The following is a 20,958-nucleotide window of genomic DNA, read 5'->3' on the forward strand; positions in this document are numbered from 1 at the left end:
GCAGTTACGACTGCTAAGTCGACAGCATTCGAGATGTGCGGTGTTAGAGGTGAAAGGTCGGAAAAAAAGGTTGTACAGACTTGCTAAAGCTAGGGAGCGGAAGGGCCGGGACCTCGATCAAGTGAAGTGCATTAAGGGGGAGGATAATAGTGTTTTGGTGGAGAAGGTTCACATTAAGAAGAGATAGTAGGAGTACTTTCATAGACTTTTGAACTAGGAGGGAGATAGAGGCATTGTGTTGGGGGAGTTGGAGCACTCGAATGAGAGTTTATATTTCAGATCCTGGAGGCATTTTAAGGTTGAGGAGGCCAAAAAGGCTATTCATAGGATGCAGAGGGGTAGGGTGATGGGGCCCGACGAGATTCCGGTCGATTTTTGGAAGTATGCTGGTGACGTCGGTTTAAGGTGGTTGATAGATTTATTTAATGGCATTTTCAAGACTGCGAGAATGCCTAAGTCCTGGAGATGGAGTACAATGATTCCGTTATATAAAAATAAGGGTGACATTCAGAATTGCAACAACTATAGGGGTATTAAGTTGTTGAGTCACACTATGAAGATTTGGGAAAGAGTGATCGAGCGAAGGTTGAGAAGGGTTGTGTCTATTTTGGAGAATCAGTTTGGATTTATGCTTGATCGCTCGACGACAGAGGCAATCAACCTTGTGAGGAGATTAGTGGAGCGTATAGAGAAAGGAAGAAGGATTTACACATGGTGTTCATCGACCTAGAAAAGACGTATAATAAAGTCCCGAGGGAGGTTCTTTGGAGGTGCTTGGAGGTGAGAGGGATCCCGGTGGCGTACATCAGAGCTATTAAGGTCATGTACGATGGAGGGAAGACCCAGGTAAGAACGGCGGGAGGAGACTCAGAGCAGTTTTTAGTCGATATCGGGTTACATCAGGGATCGACTCTCAGTCCGTTCCTTTTTGCATTGGTGATGGACGTGTTGACGCGGAGCATTCAAGGCAAGGTGCCTTGGTGTATGTTATTTGCGGATGATGTGGTGCTGATTGATGAGACGCGATGGGGTGTAAATGACAAATTGGAGATTTTGAGGCAAACCCTTGATTCTAAAGGGTTTAGGTTGAGTAGGTCCAAAATTGAGTATTTGGAATGTAAGTTTAGTGACTTGAGATAGGAGAACGAAAGGGTGGTAAGGTTCGACTCCCAGGATATCTGTAAGACGGACAGTTTTAAGTATCCTGGGTCTACGATTCAGGGGAATGGTGAGATTGATGAGAATATCTCTAAATGTATTGGAGCAAGTTGGATGAAGTAGAGGCTAGCCTCGGGAGTGTTGTGTGATAAGAAGATGCCTCTTAAGCTTAAAGGCAAATTATATAGAGTGGCAGTCTGTCCGGCCATGTTGTATGGTGCGGAGTGTTGACTAGTCAAGCACTCGCACATCCAAAAATTGAAGGTAACGGAAATGAGAATGTTGTGTTGGATGTGTGGGCTTACTAGAGGTGACAGAGTAAGAAATGAGACTATTCGGGAGAAGGTGAGAGTGACTTCAGTGGAAAATAAGTTGCGGAAAGGAAGACTGCGATGGTTTGGGCATGTGATGAGGAGGAGTGCGGATGCCCCATTCCGGAGGTGTGAGAGGCTTGCTTTGGATGGCTTCAGGAGGTGTAGAGATTGACCGAAGAAATACTGGAGGGAGGTGATTAGACATGACATGGAGCAGCTCCAGCTGACTGAAGGTGTGAAGGTCGCGGATAAGGGTAGAAGGCTAATGCAGGTGTGTGGGTTGTAGCTTGCAGTCTAGAGAGTCTTGTGCAGCCAGGTTAGTAAGCCTAGGTCCGTGTTTATAGGGTCTTTGTTACGGGAGTGTAGGTTATTACTAGGTGGGTGCACTAGGTCTTATGTCTTAGTACCTATTTTCTTATTCCGTGTCGCCCTTGTGTCTCGTATTTCATATTTCTCTGATATCTATATTATTATTTCTTATTCCTGATTTTCTATTATGTTTTCCATCCCTTTGTTTACTGTTCTCTACTTTGAGCTGGGAGTCTATCGGAAACAATCTCTCTACTTCCTCAGAGGTAGCGGTATGGACTGCGTACATCTACCCCTCTTGTGAATACGCTGAATATATTGTTGTTGTACGTCCAAAATTGAAGATCTAGACATAATTTGAGACAAGTTAAGGACCTTTTATGTATTATATGCCTAAATATTTTGGAGTCTTTTCTGCCCAAGAGCCACAATGGTTCCGTTAAATTGAATGAGTATAAATAGGGTCATTATGGTGTCACTTCAACTTCAACTTTGTAGACTCCAAGTGCCACTAATATTCTAATCTAATACTATTCTTATCAGAATATCCGATGACGTTAAATCTTGCTGCTAAATTCTGTAAATAAAGCTCTGTGTTTTGCTCTCTTTGAAATTAGGGTTCTTTTTTCGCAAACCCTAAACTGAGAATCAGTTTGTTCCTAATAACTATAGCCATGGATTCTACCACTGTCAATTACTTGGATATGTTCGATATCTATTGCCGATATTGTGGTACAATTTTAATCTAGTTTCCATTTTTTCCAATTTTTTAAGTTTGAAGTTCGTAATTTTTGTTTCTGTTTATGATTTTGTGATCAATTTAGTGCTATTAATTGAAAATTTGAGCTGAATCTTGATGTTTGAAATTGAAAACACCAAACGTTAAATCTGGTTATTGTACAGTAATAACTATACCTCAATTCGAACTAGTTGAGTTGGCTATATGAATTGGAAATATCCATTCAGTTTAATTTGGACCGATTTGATTCGAGATATTATGCCAAGTTTCATACTTTTGTTCTTAATCTGGAAGTTCGGTTGTCTCTAATTAAAACCCTTTATGAAGGTCTCCATGTTTTTATGCGAAGGCCTTAATTTTCTCGTTTTGCTTTTGTTTTTTCTTACTTCTACTACCTCTGTTTACCTTTACGTGTCCGCTTTGGAATTTGTACGCCCCTTAAGAAACAATGACTTTACGTGTCCACTTTGGAATTTGCACGCCCCTTAAGAAACAATGATTGATAGGAGTATTTTATCATAATAGACAAATTAATTGATGTATAGTAATTAATGAGTAACACATGGAAAATGAAATGGGGAATAAGTAATTAATGCTTAGAGTAACATGGAGAAAAGTTATTAAAATTTTATTGATATGTTAAAAGTGACAAGTAAAAGTGCAAATCTTTTTTTTTTTGGAATAGTGGACAAGTCAAAGTGAACAGACGAAGTATGTAGAAACTCTTTGTTTAACTTTTTATAGTTTGTTAAATGTTTCGGAACACTTATGGTATTACATAAACAAGTCTGGTTATATAATTAATTGGTGCTTTTCAACTTAAAGTAGCTCTATTGACCGATGGGTTTGCTTTGCAGATATCATGTCAGGAGCATATGCTACCAGGAACCTAGAAGATGACTTGCAGAAAGTGAGATATTCAAAAGAGGCATTGAACCAGCTTATGAAATTAGTGAAGTCAAGTTTGCATATAAGGCATGTATTTGGTAGGACATAGAACTAGCAGCATAGTTTTGGTCTTCTTTAAAGAGAAGAAATACGTATATTATCAAAAACTGTAGAACCAAGGATTAGTGGGGTAAAAGAGTTTGCTGGAGTTGGATCCTTTAGGTATGTAAGGATTCCAAGAAGTTCAAAACAGTATGAGAGTTGCACCAAGAGTTTAAGTTTCAGATAAGTGAAGAAACGAGTAGCAATTGCTCTTTCTGGCTTTCAGAGACAAAGGTCTGACGGCTTAATGGTTGAGAGAAAAACAGTAACTCAAATGAATTTTCTTGAAGGGGTTCTAGAAGATTTGTCATTGAATCTATTAGTGATGATACTTAAGCTCTTTCAATTAGAAATTTTCATGTCACTTCTGTTCCGAGTAAGAATATCAAATGTGTGTGATATTACATTGGAATGCCTAAAACATTTACTAGGTGTACTTAGTGATTCCCAAGACCAATGCTGATAAACTTGTTCTGCCTTTGCATTCTGTCTACAATCCTTTGTGATCATGTTTCTTACTTGTGTCAGTCTTAGATCACCTTTCATTATATGAGGGAAAATAGTTAGGTTATTTGAGGTTGACAATATTGAGAAATTTGTTTTCAACCATGGCAGGGCAACTATCTTTGAAGAAGTGTACAAGCTTAAGTTGCGGTTGAATTTGGAGGTTTGTTGATTAGATGATGTTATGATGACTGGATTTTTCTATAGTTTGAACTATCGTATTTTTTTTAATATATAGGAGCTTGGGTTGAAGAAGAAAGGATTTATTTTCCTGCTTTTCTATTTCTTTGCCTTATTTTATGTGTGCACTTGTGTGTTTGGAGGTGGGGCAAACGTTTTTGGCTCTGTTTCATAGTCATCCATGTCCATCTCTTTTATAGTTGGCCTTAAAACACTGGAAAGTATTTCAATCATCAAAAAGGAACTTACATTGTATTTCCTTTTGTAGGCAGACTTCTCTGAGTTCTCGCGTTTCTATGATTTTGTCTTCTTCGTTTGCAGAGAAAATGGACAAAAGAACATCAGTAAGTTGATTACTTGTAGATGATTTTGCAGCAGTGTGCTCATGCTTCATAAAACATTTGTGTGTAGTTAGTTCTATTTTCGGTTTTATGTCAAGTTTAAAATATTTTCAGCTATAAGCAAAGCTGTTACTGCTTGGAAAATAGTTTTAGCTGGAAGGTTTCGGCTACTTGACCACTGGTGCAACTTTGTTGAGGTAAGTATCAGTTTCTCTAATGATCTGTTGTCATGTGTTCAAATTGGATTGTTCATCTGTTTGTATGTGTTTAAGAATTGTGAAATTTTAAGACTGAATAAATTCATCGTTTAGAGAGGTGACATGTGCTTGCTGGAAACTTGGTTTCGTTGAGGTTATTTGAGTATACAATTAGTCTACTTTATAAAGTTCGTCTTAAGGGTCAACGGAATACAAACAATAAGGTTTTGCCATCTTATGAAGATACGTCAAAGATTTTTGGGATGTCACGTCATTAGCACTCATGTGAGTCATAGGTGTATGAAAGGAGAGAACTAGTACAGCTTCTGAAAAGATGGAACATGTCTATGTATATTGAGGAACAACCTCTCATCCGTAGTTTCTTTTTGGACCCATGAAATTCTTGTTTGTATAGAACGAGAAGTGTCAATAGTTGAGAATCATATTAAGTTGTAGATTCTCTACTTTCACCTGTACTGCTTGTGTACATGAGATTTCATAGCAGCAACCACAATAATTAAGCCTCACTTCCAAACCTCTGTGAGGATTCATCATTAAATTTACTACTTTTAGGTTGGCTGATTGCCTACTGCAACCCTCCTTTTATCCAGCAAAAGAAAAAAAGGTTTTTCCATCCGGTGGATATCCTTCTTTTTGTCTTTCCTTGTGATTGTGGTTGTTTTTGTTGTCTGTGTTTTTGGTTTGGGCATTGAGGTTTTGGTTATAGGATTGGCAGCCAATGTATTACTTAAGCTTGTATTTGTCAACTAGCTCCATGGTGGTACCTTACTTTACAAACAATGACATTCTCCTTTGTGGTCGGGTGACTGCAGAATGTTGTTAACCACTAATTTTGCTACATAGTGATTATTGTTTACTGTCTAAATATCTCCAGAAAAATCAGCGATACAATATATCTGAGGATACTTGGCAGCAAGTTTTGGCCTTCAGCCGTTCTGTGCATGAAAATCTCGAAGGATATGATCGGGAAGGTATTAAATTTATGCAGCTGTAGCTTTCAATTGTCATCATCGGGGACATGTTAAAAGTTGGTCAATCACGGGGTAGTTTGACCATCATAGTTTAATTTGAAAGTTTGGTTTGTGTATTAAATTGGTAAAAGATAATGCAAGCATAGCTAATGAGTAACGTGTAAGAACTTGCCCTTTGGAGGGAAACAACAGCTGAAACGGTTGCTAATACCCCATACGCTGAGGAGAAAACCTTTGCATCAATCTTCGTTAGCAGGGCAGATCGCTTGAGTGTCAAAACAAAACCAAGCGGTGGACGGCTTTTGCACAGCGCGCTTAATCAATCCATTTCTTTCTTTCCTCCGACTATTCACACATGAAGATCGCGTAAGCATCTGGATAATCTGGAATGCAACATGGCATACCCGAAAGCCCTATGAACCTCGTATAATCGGTTATACTATCCGAAGACATAGGAGTAGTAGTACTTGCTAAAGCTAAAGGGTTGATGCAAAAACATCACTTCATTGTTTAACTGAGTCTGAATTATGTATGAAGAGTCTCATAGAATTTTCTAATTTGTTGAACTGTGTGAAACTTTTTGAGAAGTCCTAAGATCAAAAGACTATCATATAAATTGGGTAGGAAGGTGAAACAATTTTCACGTCCCAAAACAGAATCACTTCTTTGGTATTATAGGAAGATGATTCTGTTTAGAATAGCAGTTTCTTTTTTCGCATATTTCGTTTTTCGATCTTACTAACCCTACTGGCTTACTCCTGTCTAATCGTTTTTTTTGGTGGTGATGTTCTCCGCAGGAGCTTGGCCTGTTTTGATTGATGACTTTGTTGAGCACATGTACAGGTTGGCTACTGACTAATTTTTCTCGTGGAAATCAAATTCAATGTGTTCTGCTACTGTCATCTAGATTAAATTGGTCCGTTTTAGAAATATTTACTTGGAACAGTAATGAGGAACTCTTCCCTTTTTCTTCACTTTTGGGGCACAAAGAGGTTATAATGTATCTGGCATGTGTATCTTAGAGATGTAACTACCCCCTATTACTCATGCTTAGAGAATATAAGCTTGGTATGATATGATTCAGGAGATTGATCTTTATCATTCACTTGTATCGTTTAAAATATTCATCTTATTGAATGGATAAATTCTGGGGACTAACTGAGGTGAGTGATGTATAGAACTTTGTGGACTTGGTGTCTGTATTGGATCATCATGTTTGGGTAGTTTGTGGCTGCACAACTTATGGTTGGTTCCTTCCAATGGAATTTCATTACATGGTCTATTTTTCTTTTACACTGAGGATGTGTCTGAACTTAAGTTCAGACTGCAGCATAAACTAATAGAGAAATCTTGGCCTTGCTTTAGTATTCCGTAGCGGTCCTATATACTTTTGGATGTATAAGCATTTCGCACTGCATTTTTTACTAGATTTGACGAGGCAGATTTGTTATGCAGGATTGGAGGAGTTGATACTATTTCTAACTCATTTTGTAGCTGTGGTGATTCGGGAGCCCAGCCATTTAAGGATTCTTTGCCTGGTAATTGCTGCTGAAGATACTTAGATCATACTGGATTATCTTTAGTATTTTGTTACATATCTGTGTTCTTGGCGCAGGGTTGAAAAATTTTCCTGGTTTGAAGAGGAAATCTTGTGGCAATCTACAAAGACTAGAAGAATCATCTCATGGATCTCCAGGCATGGATATCATTGTCAATTCCAAGAGGAGGCACATTACTTTCGGCAACCAAAGTGTTCACTGGGCAGAAAACCAATCACATGATTACTTGGAAATTGTTAAGGCAAATAGCCCATTAAACCATTCTGCATCTCCTTGCGCTGTTGAAGGTTGTCTATCCAAGGGTTTTGCAGGATTGTTGTCAGGTCCTTCATGTTTGCAGTTTGATCAAGAAATGAGAACTTCGTATACATAGAAGGTTTTTAATCTGGTAGGCATTGGGGTATCGTGTTTTGTTCTTTTTGGGGTGTGTGAACATGTTCGTTACTGCAATATATCATGGGACGGTGTAATCTGAGATTCTTTTTCTTGTCGTTCAACTAGTTTTCCACATGTTTAAATCTGCCTCTCAGGGAACTAATTCTGTTCTTTTTGTAGCAGAACCTTTGGTGATCATGAAGGAGTGTTAATTGTCAATTGGTAATCTCCCAAATTCTACTTCACTCAGATGATCTTCGAATGTGATAACAAAGAGTGCAAAAAATCGGGCCGAGCATTTGCAAGTATCAGCTTGGAGTGAAGTAGAACTGGGAATGTGTAGGTTTGTTATCTAGGATTAGCCACAGAGCACAATCAGGAAGCAGCATCTTTGATTACGATAGATTGATTTCCAGAATCATCTGGGAAGGTGTGACATGAGGGAGGATTTTTTATTTTTGAAAAATTCAATTCGAACTGTAATAACGTTATCTGGCAGTGGTGTTAAACTTTTTTCGGTAACCCCAAATAAAAAAAAAGAAGATCCTGATGACTTTTTGATGCACCTTTTAATCCTCTTGGGTGTGTACGTTTCTGGAGCAAATCAAAGGGGGTGTGGTTTGTAAATTTTTCGAATCAGTTTCAAATGATAAGTGATGTTCCTTGTGTAGCACTCAATTGAAAATAAATCGACGATGAAGAATCTCATGCATCATGCTCATTCCAGGATACAAGTGCAATTGTCATGAGCCTAGCATACCAGAGCTTATAGAGATGATACATTTGGAAACTAAAACTGGGTCACTGATGCTTTACGCATATTATTTGACACTAGCTGTTCCGTAAAACGCTCAACAAAAATAGAGTAGAGATTGGCTACATCTTGTAACTAAACGGAATATACATGATTATATGATCAAAGTGACGAAGGTGGTAGTATGATAGTTAGCCAATTTGTTGCATCCTCTTGTGTGTCTATGCCAGCAAACAGGTCCCTGAAATTGAGTCGCTTGAAGAAAGATATGGGTTTCGGACATGCCTTGTTTGAGCAAAATTACAGCAGTACAGTTATCAGATATGCCCAGCAAAAACACAACATTTTAGACCCTCCCCCCCACAAAGAGGAGCTGAAAAGCCATCAATAGAACTTGATAGAATGGCTAAAATTCCCCGTATACCTAGACAAGTAATGAACCTCACCACTGATACTTGGCAGCAATGAGAACTTCTTCATAGTTTTGAGCAGCATTATCCCAACTTAAGTCTTGCATCATACCACGTGTCTGAAGCCCCTCCCAACTCTTTTTGTACTGGCGATAAGTCAGTAAGCAATTTCCTAACGCGTGGATCAGCTGGTTAGCTTCAGCCCTCCTGAATGTCCACCCTAGTCCTGTCTCATTAAAAGGATCAAAGGGCTGCACAGTATCTCTGAGTCCTCCTACAGCATGAACAACAGGAATAGTCCCATATTTCATAGCATAAAGCTGGTTCAGTCCACAAGGCTCAAATCTAGAAGGCATGAGCAGAATGTCCGCACCAGCAGTTATACGATGAGAAGTCTTCACAGAGAAACCAACCCATCCTCTAATTTTATCATTGTGTTGGCACTCAAATTGCCTTAGCATCTGTTCAAGATCAGGCCTTCCCGTTCCCAACATGACCAGTTGTACATCCTGACCCATCATCCAGGGCACTGCCTCAGCTATCAGATCAACACCCTTTTGGGGGTCAAGCCTCCCAATGAAACCGATCAGTGGGAGATCATCGCGAACTGGTAAACCAAGTTCCTTCTGCAATGCCGCTTTACATTGAGGCTTGCCAGTCTGCAGTGTGTCCAAGGAGTAGTTCACGTAACCATCTGACTGTAAGTGAACATCCAACTCAGGGTTCCAGTCTTTCGTATCAATCCCATTCACAATACCCCGTAATTTCCAACCGTTCTCATTAATTATCTCATGCAATCCCCAACCACCTTCAGAAGTTTTTAGTTCCCATGAATATCCATGACTAACTGTAACTATACGATCTGCTGTCTTTAAACCAGCCGCAAAAATGTTGAAATGTTCACCTCCTATTGGGTCATACAACCTGAAAGGGTCCGTGTAGTGTGGTGGAAGATCTACATGTGAAAAATCCTCCAAAGGACCTCGACCCTGCACAAAATGGAACAAATTAAAGAAATGAAAGTGAAAGAAGGGCGTCTAAGATTTGCTATAACCCTTATTCATGTAATAACAGAAAGATAAAATAAATGACACCGATCACGAAATACTAACAAATGCAGAACTTGGGAAGAGAAAACTTCAATTACTCTACTATTTTACATCCCAAACCATTATCAATCTAGTAATTATTATTATTATTATTATTATTATTATTTTATTTTATTTTTGATAACCGAGAAATCCCCTAGTACAGTTCGAAAATCAGTGGATAATAGGCCCACCCACCTACCCTTCTATCAAAGTAATCATTTTACCTTGCATTAGCAGTCATAGAAATCTTTATTTAAGACCAACCTCCATTGGAACATAAAACCTGCTATACTGTTAAACCATTGAATCAAAATGCACAGATGGATCAGAAAACTGCTATAGTTACTGATTAAACTGACCTGATGAGCGATGTTATGAATCACCAAGACAGATCTTGTATATTTCATCATTCCATTGTCACGATAATAAGCTTTCAGGTAAACTGGCAATAAAGCAGTATGCCAATCATTAGCAATAAACACTAAATTTCCGTCTCCATAGCAGACCCCACCACACGGAACATGCCACGGAACCTGAAATTGCAAATCATCAAAATGTATTTTGAAATCAAAGCAATACTAGTACGCGAAATGTTATGGCAGGGTATGCGAGTGTAAAGTAAACATGGATAAATCATGCTCAAACAAGCATGGCTAGGATCATTTTGAGTGTTGGTTACAGAGATCGACAAAAGGTGGAAGCAGTGCCTTCTTTCGGACCATTGTGGTGCCTCATAGACAGATAGTGTAGGGAGAAACTGGCCAATAATTAATGTAAGGTTCCTGAAAAATCAGAAGTCATACCTCAATTGCTGCTTTGCAAAATAAAACCATGCGTTTTAAAATATCCTGCAACAGGAAGGGAAAAAAAGAAACCAATCAGAAGTCTTCTTTTCTTTCTTCGACTCCCCGTGCCAAGTCAAAACCAGAAAAATAAATTGAAACGGAGGGAGTACATGCCAAAACCATTTATGAAAAGAGAGACTTTGTAAAACAATTCAAATACGGCTTCAAGACTTGCTATCCCAATGAATGATGTACAATGCAAAGAAAGTAGCTGAAAGTCAATATCAGAGCTGAGCAAAACAATTGTTGTCACAACTCACAATCTCCCTGTTTGTACAGACAACAGAACATAATTTTAAGCCACACTTTCTTGAACTCCCGCACCCAGAAATCGAAAGGAAAGGTGAAGACACAATCATCTAAGACATCCCAATCCCATAAGGCCTAGATTTTCGTGATAAGGGAGAACACTATGTCAGGCAATTATTCAGAGGACTCACTAATAGACACTTCAATGTAAATCTAGTCTGAAATTCTGGTATTAGGATGAAATTAAAAATCACAAGAAAAGTTGGCACGCGGGGGTTTACCACACGGTTCCCTCCGTAAATGTTCTTTTCCATATGCCGAAACATATGGCTGTCAATGAAAACAAAATCCACGCCATCAATATAAGCTTGGAAGTAAGTCACTTCCACATCCTGCACAGTTTAAAACTTAAATGCTTAGATATGGATAGTCATGTGGCAATAAAATCACAAGCGTAAGTTAAAAACTACTCTTATTAATGTAGTCAAGCATACCTGACCATCAACTTTATAAACTTTTCTCACACCAGAATCTTGAGGTTCAGGATAGTTGCCATAACGAGGTGCCACAACCTAAGTTTCAGGGAAATCAGGGACAAAAAGGGAACTCTGTCATCAGATAACTTTATATCCTATGTGTTTGGAATGAAAGGGCAAAATTCTAAGTACTAAGCAATATATAGCTTTGTTGGCTGTTTGATGTGTCAAAAACAGAAAATATTGTCACAAAGATCTTATTATATGATAGGTTTTTCAAGAGGTCCATATGGTCTCAATAATCTGGATAGAGAGCATATGTTTTGGAAACCTTGTGAATTCATATCACGGACTAACTTGTCCAATGGTTGGAAAGACTAGGGATAGAGAATATAACGCCTCGTGCAGAATATTCTGCGACTTTATGACAGAATTTCTCTCTGTGCTATTCTTCTTGAAACATCGTTCTTATGCACATGGCAATTGATAAGCTGAAAGAGTAAACCAGTTACCATAACTCTGTGGCCACGTCGAGCCAAAGCCTTGGGTAATGCTCCGGCAACATCTCCAAGCCCACCTGAAAAAATCTTCATAGGTAAAAGATATGCTTGCACTGATATGTATATAGAGCCATAAAACCAATAGAAGTCATGCATCATTAAAGTGTGAAAAATGTGTACGAGTCATGATTCTATGTATGTGCACAGAGGTCAGCGTGGCGGATGTACAATGGAGATTCTAGTTTTTAGTAAGTGAAGATAACAGAAAATTTACCAGACAAAATACAAGTTGCGTTAACAGGATTTTCGATTTATTGATTCTGTAACTCGAAGTTTCTGATGTTCTAATTCAGAATGGAGTATTCCTAGTGTTCTGAATTAGTCCATTATTTTAGTCTTAAGGAAAAAAGAGGTTCCATTATATTGAAGAACAGATCTAAATTTAGACAAATTAATAATACAAATCCCCCAGCCATCCTTAACCATTCAGAAGGCAACAATACTACAGTAGTGAAAACTGCAAAACAAATATAGATCCTTTTTCATTTGACATTCACCTTACCATCTCACTTTGGACAACCAGTGATGGTTTTTCATTTTCTTAAATGCCTTTTATCTTCTTATTAAGAATATGTCAAATAATACTTTTGATAGGTATGATAATATTCTAATCCTTCTATTAATTATTTATCTTGTTTATTCTAGAGATGATGGAATATTGAAAAGTTCATTAACACTATATGTTGGTGAAAGCAAACAAAAACACCTCTTTTTCAATATCTTAATGCCAGTTTTAATCTACTGCAGCTCCTACTAATTTGAAGTATCATCAACTAAATTAGGATGCAAACAGTTGTAGAAGCTTCAGTTGTGGATAATGCACCAACTTATGCAGTTGTCCCTGGACAGAAGATAGATATTGAATGTGAAATATACCAGTTTTAGACCATGGAGCGCATTCTGCAGCCACCAAAATAATGTTCATAACATTTGTTCCTGCCAATGGAGGGGGTTTCTCATCTACATCCACAGGGTCTTTAGTCTCTTCATTTGCCTCAGCACTTGATCCTTCAAGATTTTTATTCTTCTGCTTCACATGAGATTGTGCTGAGGATTCTTTACGTAATGAAGGCACATAAGACTGGATCTTCTTTTCAGGAATATCAACCAAAGTTTTGCGTGAACTCACATCCAAAGGTGCTTCTTGACTGGACTTTGGAGTTCCTGGAGGGACATTTAACGTTCCTTTGGCAGAACCTATGGTAGAGGAAGTCTGGCTACTGGCTGTGATGGATGATCTTGACAGTGGGGTTGCCCTTTCATCGGCCAGGTCCCTTTTGACTTCTCTTTTACTTTCAACAAAATCTTGGCTTATAGCTGGTGGTGTATTTTTTTGGACATCAGTAACTGTAGTAGCAGCACTAGGTGAGGTAACATCATAGTCTTTATCCACATCAGGGATATTATCATCATCTGATAAGCTACCATTCCCACCATCAAAAGTACCTTTGGCATCTTCAAGACTGCTTTTTATTGAAGTGACTACTTTCCTTCTTTCTGCAATCTGATTTGCAAAGAATTCAAGGATCAAGACACTCCAAGAATGTAAATACTGTTTCTAAACACACTATAATACAGAGCAAACAGATAACATTTACCCATAATTGAGCCTTACCACTTGATAAATCAAGATAATAAACAACTCGCATTGATGACAACAATTATATCAAGTACATTTATTGATCAATTTCCATAGGCTACTAGCTTCAACAACGATAAAAATTTACTCTCCGACCCTGCCATTACGCTGCAACTCATCACTTTAAGTAGATAGCTCTCAAAATCTTGAAAATAAATCTAACTGTAAATAAGAAATGATTGTTTCCTTTACAGAAATAGGAACATGTCTACTTTCCCAAATCAGAATTTCTATTCGTTCTTAGCATATATATATATATATATCATGCTAATTATATCCCTTCTATTCTATCCGCATTTGATGGAAAAAGAAACAAAGCGAGACCAGTCATAAGGCCCCAAAACAAGTCTATTTCTTTACTTGTTTATCTTTCTGATTAATAAAAAGAAACATTTCTTTTCACTTTATGATTGAATTAAATACCTGTTGGAGTAGGTCCTTCTGCATGGCTAAAACCTTTTTGCTCTTTTCAATAGTAGCCTTTAAAGCATCATCCGATTCCTCATCTTCCCCGGAACTTTCACTCGTTGCTTTAACTTTCTTGATCCTCCACATTTGCTCTCTAGTGAAGCCATGAGACAGGGACAACTTTCTAGGCCTGAATGCGAGAAAGGGTAACTTGGGGTGGAACTGATTTCCGGTAGGAAGAAGAATCGAATTTTCCATTGGAGTGGGGCAATCAAGATTTCAATAGAAGACGACCCAGTTGAAATGATTGATTAATAAGAAAACCCAATTGACATATTAATTGGAAGAAGAAGAAGCTAAGAGTAACGACAATGGAAGCTAAGAAAAATGATGGAATCGAAGAGATTGGTGTGAGGTTGAGATTCAGTGAGAGAGTGTAGAAACCAGAAACTTTGGAGTTGTTGTATAGTGGGTCCCTTTTATATCATCTTACTTAATTTTACGGTTACTGGGAATTATCTATCACGTGTTAATTATGGCTTTTATCACCACTGGCTGGTCCAATAATGAATAATCTCAGTATAATTTTGCGACTCTATATATTTTTTTATTTTTGAATTTTTTTTATATATGTTTTACTACATACTATAATTCTTTTACATTTAAATTGGTTTTAAGGGAGGATTGATTTTACTTAGTACGAAGAATGTCCACTATAATTTCTTTTATAATTTAATAATATAAATTTCTTATGCTGTTGATAAAATTAAAATGTTATGTATCTATATATATTCTAAAGTACAAAGGAGATGTGAGAGCTTCAGTTATGCGTTGATTTATATTTAAATGACCACCCCATTCCTTTTTTGAAAAGATGAGTAACTTTTGGGTTTCGAATAAAAAAGTTTTAAGATGATTCAACTTTTAAAAGTTGCTCTTATTTACAATGTATAGACAAGTAGATAACATAGTGGTAGGCCTTCCTAAGGAGATGAAATAAAAGGCAACAAGCTAAAGCTAGTACGGAAGGAAAAAAAAAAAAGGTCAAAAGAGAAAAATGTATTGGGTGCTCTTTTTTTGGGGTATATATTTTCTGAATTGTGGATAAAGTAAAATTATATTTGTGTGAGTTTTCTTTCTGTGGAGCAATGATTTTGTTTGACCCTATATCCATTTTCTCAAGAACATATTTTCTTTCCTAACTTTCTATAATGCTAAATTGTTTTAAAGATTAAGCAATCAAATAATAAATACTTCTCTATACAACAACAACATACCCAGTTTTATGCTTTATGATTTTTACACATCATCCAAAATGAAAAAACAGTTCTTTTGGGGTATTTTAGCATTAAAAAAAGTTGATGCTTAAATTAACACACATACTGATATGTAGTTCTTTACAGTGTAGTTATTATTATATATACATCATAGAAAAGCTTGCTAAGTACTATTTAGCCCAAAAAGAAGAAGCTAATAATTAATTGCATAATACATATTGGAAAGTAACTAACCAGTCTCATTGCCATATATGCACAAATTGTATACTTTATAGTACTTAATATTCATTAGCATACATACATTGTAAATATTATATACAAAATATATACAGCCGATATGCATAGGCAGTGTATGCTTTAACCACTTCCCTATATCTTTACATTCCATTATTATTGGTAGAAGAAGAACAGCTATGCTTAAAAAATATTCACAAAAAAGTTGAGGAAATAAAAGGAAAAAGGTGTGATCAAGATGGAAACAGTGGGAGGGTAATGGGGGTCCTTAAAATGTGACCATCTTTGAACTGTATATTATTAAGCTTTTGTTGGCACCATTTGAAATGAGAGGTAGAGATAATGGACATGTGGAGAATCCTTGACACCAGCTCCATGTCTATCAATGTTAACACAAAGTCTATTTTGCTATATTCTTCTTGTTGAGGCTTTATTGCTCTTCTTAGCCAGCAATTTCTCTTACCTTTCACGTCCTTTAGCCATAACTCTTTCTTCAGGATAACAACCCCAAGATAAAAAAAAAGAAGAAGAATCAATTCAACTAAAATACATTGAAGAATTAACTCTAATAACTACTCACTCAACTGCATAAATTTAAAATAGCCGGCAGATGTATAATAATGTATGCGACTTAAAGATTCCAAAAACATTGAAGAAGGATTGATGGTAACTAGTAACAATATTAGCAAAGCGGACGATATTTTGATCTTTTGAAAAAAAAAGATATTTTGATAAAATATTTGAGTAATAATTAGAGATTAATAATATTGTTTAAGTATTTACTTCCAATGCTCAAAAGTTAAAGCAACGTATAAAGTCATTTTTCCTCTATTTTCCACGAGACGAATACTTCTTCATGACAATCAAACACCAGAAAATGACTTATGTTGTTAAAAATATTTTTCAAAAAATACTTTCCATTATAGCGCACACGGGCGGAGCCACCTATGGAATGAATCCTTCGATAAAAAATTATACATGGTGTTAAAATTATTTTTATGTATATATAATTAATGTTAAACTCCCTTTGGCTAGTTCGTGTGCCTACTTCTTTTGATTTTGAACCCCTTTAATGAAAACTCTGACTCGAGCACTATCATTAATTATAACCTTGTGAGAAGGGTACGTACCATTTGAAGTTTTTTATTTAAGTCATGAAGTAGCAGTATGTCTCTGGGGTCTTCTACACGTGGTTGACTCCACAAAAATTTCTTCTTTTTCTTGCAATCTGTTTTTACATAAAACCAGAAAGCATGTATGCATTTCTCTATGGCCTTTAGCACTTCTATTGGCTTGCTTGTTTCTCCATTCACTCTTTCATTTGATTCTACATATCCTGCAAAACACGAGTAGATTCTGAATTTTAATTAAAGAAGATGATTTATTAGTTTCTGAATAAATTATTTACACCTATTAAGTGGAAACTAAACATAAATCTATAATTTGTTTGAGTTTTGTTGAACCCGTTATTAGAACGCTAGCTTTGTCCTTGGAGAAAGCATTACAAAAGAAACTCTTAAAAGGTTCATTTGTCTGCATGCAGCGTTATAGCTATGAACATAGACCGAAAGATGATCAACTGAAAATATTATATTATGTATAAAAAAAACACATATATAAGTTTAAAAACATTGCCTATATATAATTTTAAACTCTCTTAACGAAATTATGAGTTTACTTCCGTCTAGTACATGTTCTATTTTTTTTTTTTTTCAACACTAACAATATAGTTTCTTCAATAACGTGTCGGATTTGTAATCTTAAGATGCCAGAATAAGAGAGAACTTATAAGATACATGAAGATATTATTAGTATATATATTATATAGGTATTTGGTGGGAGTGATCAGTTTAATTAATCATTAATTAATTAAATCAAGAATAGATTATAGTCAATCAGTCAGCTAAGGTTCACTGAATGTCATTACTTCCCTTTTAGCAGCAGGATAACGATAAACCAATGGCGACTGAGATCTCCTTAATAATTTGTAATTACAGAAATATATTGCATGTATTCCCCAAAATAAAATACTAGTATGACATATGCTCGTATAAAAAAATTGTAATTAATACTATTAAGACAATGGGTCTATTCAACTTTTGATAATATAAGCATTCATTATTTCATAAAGTTCTATTAGTGTGTTTATTAATACTCCTAGAAGAAATGGAGATCTAGTCATTACACGTAGGAAGTAGATAAGCCACGTACTAATGAATCCCAATTTGCCATGTAAGTCAATGTTAGACAAGGTATAAGGAGGGTTGTTGAGAAGCATTGAAAACTTTATGGATTCTAAATAATTGAATTTTAGATCCCGTATATATTTTTAGTTGATTACTTGATATAAATATAGAATTTGAACTAAAGCTATTGAGTTCATCGAATTAATTCTCAGAGTAAAGTTCAGGTACTTATCTGCACTCTTAAATATATAAAAGCAATAACATCAACAATAAATTCAGTATAATCTTAAATAACTCGGGTCTAGTAAAAGTGCAATGTATGCAACTCCTACCCTTTGCCTTGAGAAGATAGAGGGGCGATAATTTATCTTATTTTTTAGGTTTTTAATAATTTTATTTTTATGAATGGCCGATTGTAATTAACTAAACTGAAAATATATCATTCTTTTAAAAAAAAAAGTGAAGTGGCAGAGATTACCAGAAACCTGTGGAACTTGGAGGAGATTCTTTTGTGAAAATCTTGTATGAGCATAATTTAAATGCCTTTTGCCTCCACAGCTATCATCTTCCACAAATCTTTCTAGCAGTATTTGGAATTTCTGAAATTTTGCTGTTATATTACCACAAAAGATCCCATTTTTCGAAGTTGAACAACAAAGAGCCTCTACTTTTTTATACTGATGATGAAGTATTTCCCATGACAAACATGACTGTGCCACATAAACCAACTCCAAATCACTCTCTAAGCTCCTCACAAGTCTTTTTCTTGCCACCCTACTCAAAGAAATATATTGGACAGGCAAACTTGTAGGCTCCATTTCAAACTCAAATGAATTTGGACTTGACAAGTGCTTCCTCAGTACTGCACCTAATTAAATAACCAACCATGATCACATTGTTAACTATGCTTAACCATACTAATATATACATAGAGGGACCTATAGTTCAAGAAATCGCATAAAAAAAAAAAAGAAAAAAAATATTGCATCCAGGATGTGGCCTGCTGGTCAATAATTAACAAGGGAAAAATCACGTTAGATAAGGGTTTAATTTCCAATAGCAAAATTCCATCTTCCTGAACCTTGGATAGTGTTATTCTATATCTATACGGTTGTACCGATGGAAATTGCTTTAGTATCCGGTCAAATATTAGTTTAGTAGCGTGCAAGCTGACCAAAACAAGGTTATAATATATAAAAAAAAGAAAAAGTGAAGAGCAAAAGGAAAAACTCACTTAAGGCACATAACCTTTCATGATTGAGAACATCAAACCAGCTCATTCTTTCAGCATACTTGTTGTATAACAAATCTACTTCTTCATCTGCACAACTCGTGTACTCATGAACCAGCTGCTGATCCATTACCATACCAGTTGTATAGCTATTAACTGATGGGAAATTTTGGTTCAACGTACCATAATCCAATGGGGACGACATATTAGGAGATGGAAAATATTCCTCAAGCGCCGGACCATTGATACCTGGTGACAAACTTGAAACAGGACTCAATAGGGAAAACTCTAGTTCTAGTTCTGTTTCGGATAAAATTGGACCACGAAATAGAGGGACAGCATTATAATTATCGAGTAAATTCATTTTTTCATCAACAGAAGAAATGACTGAACAACTGTCCACTAGTACATCACTAGGATCCTCTTCATGTTCTCCGAGTTCCATAAACTCACCTTGATTTGGTTCAATAAACGTACTAACCTCGTGATCTTTAGCGAACATTTGAGAAACTCTAGTTTGAAAATCATATGCATAGATCATGTTGTCGTGCGATTTATTTCTCATGTTCAAATGGACCGTTCCATTTGAGTTACTACTACTTCGTCTCATGTTCAAGCTCGTATAAAGGACGATCTCATTTTGGTATTCGTTATCTGGTATAACATCGAAGAACTCCTCCACCTCTTCTATGAGAATATGATGATTTTTTCCATTTGGTAAGACGTACTTCTTGAAGAAGAGGAGGCAGAATTTACGGAATCTTGTAACGTATGAAATTAAGAAACAAGAGGACTTGTAAACTAATAGGATGAAGGTTAATAGAAATTTTTGTAACACTTTGATCCATAGATAAAGTTGACAGAGAGCAAGAAGAAAAGGCTGAATATAGAAACTCAAAAAATACCACTTAAGATATCCATGTGGGATCACATATAGTTCAATCAAAAGCCAACAAGTCGATAACGGGGTCATTTCAGCATATCCAAAGACTCCAACAAACTCTCTCAAGTTTTTGTTAATGAAGGAGCAAAGCTGGGTTTGAGTTCTTGAAGTATATGTTTTGGGACTTTTTTTGGAAAAAAATTTGGAGCTAGCTTGAAGTATCCAATTGAAACAGCTTGCTTCTGTTGAATATATTATACGTACAATAGTTGTTAGTAGGTCATTATATTCGTACATTTTTTTTTTTGTTGAGCGGTTCTACACGTTCTCATCAAGCGGACAAGACGTGGATCATAATGCAGTTGGTATGCATACTTAAACTGTGCATTACTACAAACCATAAGTTTTATATTATTTACTAATTAAGAAGTTTTCCTTGGTCAATTATTATATCACCACCATGAAACTACTGTTATGGTATGACCACGTCAGTCGTCACACCAAGAAGCAAAGGCATATCTAAAATTTAAATTTGGATTGTTGGAAATGCTTAGCCTGAATCCATTTGTCTTTTTGAATATAGGGATTCCGAATTTAATATTTGTTGATTTTTTTTGTGATTATTACATATATACCGAGTTTTGTTGCTCATACAAAAGGCGGCATCTCCCTCCACCAAGAAGTGGCTCGTTGATCTTATTCAGAAGCGACCACATACCCAAGTGTTATTAATTAAATGATCAAAACGGCCACCGCTCTGAGCAAGATCCGGAAAAGAGCCAAACCACAAAGATTTATATGCAATATTAGCTTATATTTCTGCAAGAGGTTGTTTCCACAACATGAACCTGTCACCTCTTAATCAGATTAATTAAATATATGATCAAATGAATTACAAATCCTTTTGTTTATTTGCTAGAATCTTGGTTATTGGCGAGAAGGTTGAAAGAATCGTAGTGAAAACTCTTAGGAAACTTCTCCATGATAAGAGTAGGTATACTGAGAACTTTGATAATAAGATAATGAGATTTGTCCTTTGGAGAGAGGCAAAAATTTA

The 20,958-nt window shown here is 36.2% G+C and overlaps 3 protein-coding genes across 6 annotated transcripts; 1 reads left to right on the forward strand and 2 right to left on the reverse strand.

The window, feature by feature from the left end:
• Positions 1-2,234: 2,234 nt before the first annotated feature.
• LOC107860528 (defective in cullin neddylation protein AAR3) lies at positions 2,235-8,223 on the forward strand. Of its 4 annotated transcripts, none has more exons than XM_016705913.2 (10): positions 2,236-2,513; positions 3,378-3,495; positions 4,126-4,177; positions 4,463-4,538; positions 4,650-4,732; positions 5,628-5,724; positions 6,522-6,567; positions 7,180-7,262; positions 7,340-7,671; positions 7,839-8,223. In XM_016705913.2, exons 1-9 carry the CDS (start codon positions 2,456-2,458, stop codon positions 7,654-7,656), a joined length of 930 nt encoding a protein of 309 aa, XP_016561399.1. In that variant the 5' UTR covers positions 2,236-2,455; the 3' UTR covers positions 7,657-7,671; positions 7,839-8,223. The 4 variants fall into 4 exon arrangements, with proteins under 4 accessions (XP_016561400.1, XP_016561399.1, XP_016561402.1 ...); XM_016705916.2 differs by having other exon boundaries at positions 2,237-2,513; positions 3,378-3,430; positions 7,842-8,223; XM_016705912.2 differs by having other exon boundaries at positions 2,240-2,513; positions 7,842-8,223.
• A 113-nt stretch (positions 8,224-8,336) lies between these two features.
• On the reverse strand, positions 8,337-14,555 carry LOC107860527 (granule-bound starch synthase 2, chloroplastic/amyloplastic). The gene is made up of 8 exons (XM_016705911.2): positions 14,106-14,555; positions 12,920-13,547; positions 11,996-12,060; positions 11,502-11,579; positions 11,289-11,399; positions 10,717-10,761; positions 10,273-10,446; positions 8,337-9,811 (listed from the first exon to the last, which is right to left on the reverse strand). Exons 1-8 carry the CDS (start codon positions 14,346-14,348, stop codon positions 8,855-8,857), a joined length of 2,301 nt encoding a protein of 766 aa, XP_016561397.1. The 5' UTR covers positions 14,349-14,555; the 3' UTR covers positions 8,337-8,854.
• Positions 14,556-15,342: 787 nt separating this feature from the next.
• Positions 15,343-20,154, reverse strand: LOC107860529. The gene is made up of 4 exons (XM_016705917.2): positions 19,022-20,154; positions 18,266-18,655; positions 16,732-16,937; positions 15,343-16,092 (listed from the first exon to the last, which is right to left on the reverse strand). Exons 1-4 carry the CDS (start codon positions 19,989-19,991, stop codon positions 15,835-15,837), a joined length of 1,824 nt encoding a protein of 607 aa, XP_016561403.2. The 5' UTR covers positions 19,992-20,154; the 3' UTR covers positions 15,343-15,834.
• Between the last annotated feature and the right edge of the window lie 804 nt (positions 20,155-20,958).

This window comes from Capsicum annuum, chromosome 2, assembly GCF_002878395.1.
Source record: "Capsicum annuum cultivar UCD-10X-F1 chromosome 2, UCD10Xv1.1, whole genome shotgun sequence".
Classification (NCBI taxonomy): domain Eukaryota; kingdom Viridiplantae; phylum Streptophyta; class Magnoliopsida; order Solanales; family Solanaceae; genus Capsicum; species Capsicum annuum.

Bases quoted from the DNA above. Each gene is read 5' to 3' on its own strand.
- LOC107860527 (XM_016705911.2), bottom strand. From the start codon at position 14,348: ATGGAAAATTCGATTCTTCTTCCTACCGGAAATCAGTTCCACCCCAAG. The intron at 12,061-12,919 runs GTATATTTCACA...AGATTTTTTCAG, and splicing joins CGCTCCATGGTCTAAAACTG to GTGGGCTTGGAGATGTTGCC. The intron at 11,400-11,501 runs GTATGCTTGACT...TAAACTGTGCAG, and splicing joins TTTATAAAGTTGATGGTCAG to GATGTGGAAGTGACTTACTT.
- LOC107860529 (XM_016705917.2), bottom strand. From the start codon at position 19,991: ATGACCCCGTTATCGACTTGTTGGCTTTTGATTGAACTATATGTGATC. The intron at 16,938-18,265 runs GTAATCTCTGCC...CGTGTTTTGCAG, and splicing joins CCAAGTTCCACAGGTTTCTG to GATATGTAGAATCAAATGAA. The intron at 16,093-16,731 runs GTACGTACCCTT...GTTATCCTGAAG, and splicing joins TAAATAAAAAACTTCAAATG to AAAGAGTTATGGCTAAAGGA.
- LOC107860528 (XM_016705913.2), top strand. From the start codon at position 2,456: ATGGATTCTACCACTGTCAATTACTTGGATATGTTCGATATCTATTGC. The intron at 4,178-4,462 runs GTTTGTTGATTA...TTCCTTTTGTAG, and splicing joins AGTTGCGGTTGAATTTGGAG to GCAGACTTCTCTGAGTTCTC. The intron at 4,733-5,627 runs GTAAGTATCAGT...AAATATCTCCAG, and splicing joins ACTGGTGCAACTTTGTTGAG to AAAAATCAGCGATACAATAT.